The following is a 7,484-nucleotide window of genomic DNA, read 5'->3' as shown; positions in this document are numbered from 1 at the left end:
GGGGACACAGACACCCACACAGACAGACAGACACAGAGTCTGGAAAGGATTCTGGGTTTGGGGGGGGGGCCCGCTGGAAATAGGTTCTTGAGTATTCTGGGGAGGGGAGGGGGCGGGCTAACTGTGTCAGGAGACGCAAACCGGCTGCCATGTGACAAAGGCCAGATAGCAGAAGGGATTGGGCGAGCCCCGGCAGGCGTGTGAGCTCAGCGAGCTGCTGGCCCGCCCTTCATCCCTCCTTCCTCCCTCCCTCCCTCCCTTTCCTCCCTCCTCCATCCCTCCCCCATCCCTCCCTCCATCCCTCAGCATCCTCCCGCGGTCCTCCAGGTGGTACAGGAGGACGGCGGTGGCATCGCATCCCCTGGTCCAGATCTGCCCCCAACCCCAGCCTTTGGCTTGGACATCTGTGCAGACAAGAAGGCCAGGACCCCTCCCCTCCCCAACGCCCCCCACCCGGAATTCCATCCCTCCCCATCCCCCCCCCCTCACCGCCACCGTCTTCCTTCAGGCCTCTTGGAAAGTGAGGAATGCAATTCGGCCACCATGATGGAAGGTAAGGTGAGGAGGGAGAAGATTTCAGAGCATCCATGGGGGGAAAAAACCGTGGGGGCTAAAATTTGGGCGCCTGGAGGGGGCGATTGCCGGCTCAGGTGGTGTGGGTGGCCCCAGGAGTCCTGGGTTCCCAGCTTTTGGAATCAGACCTCCGGGTCTGGGCTTTAAATCCAGGGAATGGATTTCCCCCCCTGAAGCTTGCCCTTGGCAGAGAGTAAAGTCTCTCCTAGGGTGGACAGGAGCGGGGAAATAACGGGCAGAAGACGGTAGGCATCAAATGGGAGGCTGATTTTTTTTTTTGTTGTGGTTGTTTTTTAATTCCTCGCCTTGCACTGACAATGGAAACTCCTTTTCTAAATCTGGCTTTTCACTCAAAATGCTCTCCCCGTCAGTCCCCACCAAAGTCTCGTCGTTTTCTGTTAGCTTTTGGTTCAGGGTAGGATTTTTTCCTTAGTTTATGAGATGGGTAGCTGTATTTCATTTCGATAGAATTAAATCTGAGTTTTCCTCACCTTGGTATTAGATTTGGGGTTGTTTTTTTTTTTTTTTTTTTTTTTGGTTAATTTCGCTGAGATGAAACGGGACTGTGATAGAAACCCTGAGACGTTTCGGTTTTCCGAAGATGTAATTTAGTGGCTCCAAATTCCAGTCTTATCTGGTCAGATCCTTCCGTTTCACCACTGATTCAACCTGTGTCACGGTTTAGTGTTGTGGGTATTTTAGTAGAGAGAGGAACTTTACTGAGGGAGATGGTTTATGAGCTATATTTTATTCTAATTGCCCTGAAATTCCCAGGTGAACATCAGCCACCAATCCCTCTAATATGGCCAGACGATAAAGGAAATGAACAGGCGGCTTTATGCCGCCTTTGGATTTTTCTCCATTTTCACACCATTGAATGGTGCAAAAATCCTGGCCTTTCTCAAGATGACAAGCAGAATTTTGAACCTACTTAGATTTCACAATACCGAGCACAGTCCATAATGATATCAAAGCCACCGCTTAAAGATAGATGGCATTTTGACTAATCGAAGATGTATTGCCTGGATTTTTTAATATGCATGTTTTAAACTTATGTAAACCAAATAAGGTTAGAAAACTGACGTTTTGAGTGATGGAGCACCGACGGCTTTGGCAGAAGCCAGATCCTCTTGCTCTTTTTCTGGTCTACTCGGTTGAGTCGTTGATATTATGTAGAGATGAGGAGGCATGAAAAGAACAACTAAGTTGTGGCACTTAGATGACAGAAGATGCCTTTGAATTAGGTCCCATTTCAGTAGGGGATCGGCTTGTGAGGCCCAAAAGCTCCAAAGGCATCCCTTTCAGTTCGGGCCTGAAAATTGAGATCACAGGGTTCTGAGATGGGATTGCTTCTGAGATCTCCAAACACAGCAAAGCTATGGAAAGCACATCAAGACACAGAGACTGAACCCCCGTAAAGGCAGGTTTGACGTCCATTTCGGCTCCAAGGGGAAATCTTGGCTCTGGAGCTCAGATCGACAGCGTTCCGTGGGAAGGGATGGGATGGGCATCCTTCCGCCTTGTGCTATGACCTCTGCCATGGAAGTCAACATTTTTTCTGTTTCACAGTCCGTCTAGGAGGCATGGTGGCTAAAATATCTTCCCTGGAAGGGGAATTCTTGCTGACTCGCATTTCTGCTTTCTCTCACCTTGCAGTTCCTGGTTCACCCAAGATTTTCGGCTCAGGGATAAGCTTATTGGAGGTTTGCCCACTCAAATGGGAATCGTAACCAAGACTCGATCTTGATATTTAATGTGAACAATTCTTATATAATGGCGGGTTATCTCTTTGGATGACAACCCTGACATGAAATATACCAGACTCCTTAGACTCCCTTTCCTTTGACAGAATGTATAAAGACCATTAAATCAAAAAAAAATTAAATCAGGCATGATCTCATGGCCGTTTAACAAATGAAACACATTTATTATCGGATTGTCCTCTTCTTTTATCTCTGACTAGTTCTTCTTCAACAGCTTCCTGTGCTTTTTAATGCTTCTGTGAGCTTAAAAAGGAAGCAGAAGGGAAGAGAATTAATGGTTAAACTCCTTAGCAAGTTTGGCAGCGCTACGGTCCAAATTACAGGCACCATGTCCTGGAATCTATTTCTGGAGAACTGGCCTTCAAACCTTGCTTTTGGGATATGTTTGTCAGTTTATAATTTGGGGTCTCGTAGTTAAACGTCTACACTGATTTTGTTGAGAGTGTGTATATATGCTGAATGTATATAAATGTTTATGTGTGTGTGTGTGTTTAACGTGTGTGTATTTGTATGTTGGCAGGACCTATTTTGGAGGCCATTCTACATGTTGCACTGTAACATTCTAGAGCATAATGGACAGCCATAAAGTGTTGTACTGGACTCTCCCAAGTGCTTAGTACAGTGCTCTGAACATAGTAAGCACTCCATAAATACTATTGATTGATTTGACAGGAAGAACATGACAACTGCCTGCCAGAAACAGCCCTACTCCTGACTGGCAATGGCCTGGAACACCCTCCCTCCTTAGACAGATAATTGGCTCTCCCCATCTTCAAAGCCTTATTAAAGGCACATCTCCTCCAGGAGGCCTTCCCTTACTTAAACCCTCCTCTCCTCTTCTCCCACTCCCTTCTGCGCCACCCTGACTTGCTCCCTTCATTCATCCTCCCTCCCAGCCCCACGGCACATACATATCTATAATTCATTTATTTGTATTAATGTCTCCTCCCCAAGACTGTGATCTCATTGTGGGTAGGGAGTGTGTCTGTTGTTGTACTCTACTATCCCAAGCACTCAGTACAGTGCTTTGCACACAGTAAGTGCTCAATAAATACGATTGAAAGAATGAATAAATGAACTTTGAGTGCAGGCTAGAAATTGACTGGATATCTGAAGATATGATATCTTGACCTTGAGCCATTTTTGTGGTCTTTGAAACAAAAATATTTTATTTTGAGCTGCTGCTCTTGAACAGCATGGGCTTTTTTTTTTCTGTGTTATGCCAACCATTTGGGATGGAAATAAATAAATATGCAGCAGAATAGTCATGGAGACAGGTGGTCATCACCCTTTTCTTTAAAAGACCCCCATGTGAGACAGGGACTGTGCCCAATCTGATTGTTTTGTATCTACTTCTCACATAGAAAGTACCTAACAAATACCAACAACAAAAAAGAGGGAGGTTAAAAGACTCTCCCATTTTGAAGTTTAGACACCGCTTAACCTACTGGAAAAAGCCCAGTCAGAGGACTGGTGTCTAATCCCTGCTCTGTTATTTGCTTGCTGGGTGGCCTTAGGCAAATCATGTAACTTCTCTGTGCCTTATTCATTTATTCACTCATCCAATCGTATTTATTGAGCACTTACTATGTGCAGAGTACTATACTAAGCACTTGAAAAGTACAATACAGCAATAAAGAGAGTCAATCCCTGCACAATGGCAGGGAGTCTAGAGTGGGGGGAGACAGGTATCAAAGCAAGTAAACAGGAATCAATATAAATAAATAGAATTACAGATATATACATAAGCCTGTATCCATCCCAGCGCTTAGAGCAGTGCTCGGCACATAGTAAGCACTTAACAAATACTAACATTATTATTATTACAAATATTACATCACAAATTACTTATATGAATGCCTGTCTCCCCCTCTAGACTGTAAGCCTCTTACAGACAGGGGATATGCCTGCTACTTCTGCCATATTGTACTCTCTCAAGCTCGTAGTAAGTGCTCTCAACATAGTAAGCACTCACTAAAAGCGAAGCAGTGTGGCTTAGTGGAAAGACCACGGGCTTGGGAATCAGAGGTTGTGGGTTCTAATCCCTACTCTGCCACTTGTCAGCTATATGACCCTGGGCAAGTCACCCAGCTGTTCCGTACCTCAGTTACCACATCTGCAAAATGGGGATTAAGACTTGAGTCCCACATGGGACAACCTGATAACCTTGTATGTCTCCCAGTGCTTAGAACAATGCTTGGCACATAGTAAGCGCTTAAATACCATCATCATTATTAAAAACTACTGCTTGACCGTTTGATTCACGTTCTCATGCTGCATGACACTTCAGACAGCCCCTTGAGTATGCCCCTTCAAAGAACTTAGGTATCCGCTCACTCCAAATCCGTAGTGCCTATACGCATCTTGATTCTATTTATTGCTATTGTTCTTGTCTGTCTCCCCCAATTAGACTGTAAGCCCATCGAAGGGCAGGGACTGTCTCTATCTGTTACCGATTTGTACATTCCCAGCGCTTAGTACAGTGCTCTGCACATAGTAAGCGCTCAATAAATACTATTGAATGAATGAATAAGTGCTGTGGGGGTGACGGGGGAAGAAGCAAAAGGAGGGAGTCGAAGTAACCTGGAAGGGAGGGGGAGCTAAGGAAAAGGGGCCTTAGTCTGGGAAGGCCTCTTGGAGGAGGTGCACCTTCAGTAGGGCTTCGAATGGCGGGGAGAGTCCCTGTTTGGCATTTCCTCATCTTCATAAAGGATTCTTATGTGGGACAGGAACTGTCCGCCCTGATTATCTTGTATCTAACCCAGTGCTTAGTACAGTACTTGGCTCATAGTAAGAGCTTAACAAATATTAATATTATTATGATCATTGTTTTTATGATTGCTACTACTGTAGACAGAAAAGACCTCCACATCATGTCATGGAGAGGAATTTTGTTTTTATCCCACTGATCCATCAATCACTGATATAGCTATACAGATAATGCTATTTTAAGACAATACTGCTAACAGGGAAATCCTCTCCATTCATGTGTGACAGAAGAGACTGATCCAAGGGCCACCCCCACTTCTGCACTGGAGTGGCCAGTTGTCCAGTGTTACAGTGGACAGCCCAGTTTTCATCTGGTTTCTTCCCTGATGTGGCACCAAATCCTCTTATGGCCACGGCTAAAATTTTCAGCACTACCCCTCCCTCCCTGGGGCTCTGCCCTCTGGCTCCTGAGAAGCAGCGTGACCTAAGGCAAAACAGCATATCCTAGTGGATAGTGCAAGGGTCTGGGAATCAGAAGGACCTGGGTTCCAATCCTGGCTTCACTGCTTGTATTCATTCAATTGTATTTAATCGTAATAATAATAATAATGTTGGTGTTTGTAAAGTGCTTACTAGGTGCAGAGCACTGTTCTAAGCACTGGGGTAGATACAGGGTAATCAGGTTGTCCCATGTGAGGCTCACAGTCTTAATCCCCATTTTACAGAGAAGTTAAGTGACTTGCCCACAGTCACACAGCTAAGTGGCAGAGCAGGGATTCGAACCCATGACCTCTGACTCCCAAGCCTGGGCTCTTTCCACTGAGCTACGCTGGAGCACTTACTGTGTGCAGAGCACTGTACTAAACACTTGGGAGAGTACAATACCAAAATAAACACACGCATTCCCTACCCACATGCTGTGTGACTGTGGGCAAGTTACTTCACTTCTTGGGCCTCATTTACATCATCTATAAAATGAGGATTAAGACTGTGAGCCCCAGATGGGTCTTGGATTGCGTCCACCTGGATTAGTTTACATCTACCCCAGCGCTTAGTACAGTGCCTGGTGCTGGTAAGTGCTTACTATGGACCGGGCATCATATTAAGCACTGGGGTTGATATAAGCTAATCAGGTTGGACACAGTCTCTGTCCTTTAAGGGGCTTACATTCTTAATCCCCATTTTACAGATGAGGTAGCTGAGGCACAGAGAAGTGAAGTGACTTCCCCAAGGTCACATAACAGATAAGTGGCGGGGCTGGGATTAGAACCCAGGTCCTTCTCGCTCCCAAGTCCGTGCTCTGTCCAGTAGGCCACGTTGTTTCTCTTAAATGAAATTCTGGACTTGAAATAGATCTTTCAATAAGAAGTGGATAAAAGTCGGATAATAACAATGATGGGTCTCCAGACTAAAGAATGTTACAATCAGATTGTGGGCTTGTCAGTAGTAGTCATGGTATTTATTAAGTGCTTACTGTGTGCAAAGCACTATTCAAAGGGCTGGGAATGAGTATACAAATGGGATTTAGACACAGAGAAGCAATGTGGTCTAGAGGTCAGACTGCGGGCCCAGGAGTCAGAAGGACTTGGGTTCTGCTCCCAACTCTGCCACTTGTCTGCTCTGTGACCTCGGGAATGCCACTTCAATTCCTCAGTTCCCACATTTGTAAAATCGGTATTAAGACTGTGAGCCCCATGTGGGACTTGGACTGTGTCCAATTGGATTAGCTTGTAACTACCCCTGCTCTTACTACAGTGACTAGCAGATACTAAGTGCTTAGCAAATATAAAAAAAAGGGCCTGTCTCTTCAGTGGCTCACAATCTGGGGCTCTTCGGAAGTCAGAATATGCTTTTTCCCCTTCTGGGCATGTTTACAGTTAATTTGTTTTGTGTAGCACAGGCCTGGGAGTCAGAAGGACCTAGGTTCTAATCCTGGCTCCACCACTTGTCTGCTGTGTGACCTCGGGCAAGTCACTTTACTTCTCCATGCCTCAGTTTCCTTCATCTGTAAAATGGGGATTGAGACTGGGAGCCCCATTTGGGACAGGGTCTGTATCCAACCCAATTTTCTTGTATCCACCCCAGTGCTTAGTACAGTGCCTGGCACACTGTAAGCATTTAACAAATACCACAATTATTATTATTATTACTTGACAACTTGGGCCCAGGTCAGGGAAAAATCCAGGCTTGATCAATACCTTGTCCTCCTGTATCTCAGGAGCATTTTAGGTTCCTTAAAGTGAACAGAGTAAATACCCTTCCTCTCTTCCTTTAATACAATTTGACTCCCTGCTTATTTAATTCCTTTCCTATTTTACCCTAAAGGCATTCTGTAATTCCTTAAACGTATGCCTTTAGTCTCCTTAGCCTTCAGAAGCACTTCGTGTGATCCAAACACTCATCTTTCTTCCTATTTTGAATTATCTTGTGTCTGTCTTC

At 45.2% G+C, this 7,484-nt stretch overlaps 1 protein-coding gene across 8 annotated transcripts in view; it reads left to right on the top strand.

The window, feature by feature from the left end:
- The first annotated feature begins 499 nt into the window (after positions 1–499).
- SGIP1 (SH3GL interacting endocytic adaptor 1) overlaps positions 500–7,484 on the top strand; it is a 98,442-nt gene continuing 91,457 nt past the window's right edge. For all 8 annotated transcript variants that reach the window (XM_039914684.1, XM_029046847.1, XM_029046845.1 and 5 more), the window contains exon 1: positions 500–553. In XM_039914684.1, the coding sequence (XP_039770618.1) occupies positions 544–553 (10 nt within the window). In that variant the 5' untranslated portion in view covers positions 500–543. The remainder of the gene's footprint in view (positions 554–7,484) is intronic.

The sequence above is a fragment of the Ornithorhynchus anatinus genome, chromosome 18 (genome assembly GCF_004115215.2).
Source record: "Ornithorhynchus anatinus isolate Pmale09 chromosome 18, mOrnAna1.pri.v4, whole genome shotgun sequence".
In the NCBI taxonomy this organism is placed as follows: Eukaryota; Metazoa; Chordata; class Mammalia; order Monotremata; family Ornithorhynchidae; genus Ornithorhynchus; species Ornithorhynchus anatinus.
The sequence above is the reverse complement of the archived record's forward strand: the minus strand, read 5'-3'. Positions and strand labels throughout refer to the sequence as shown.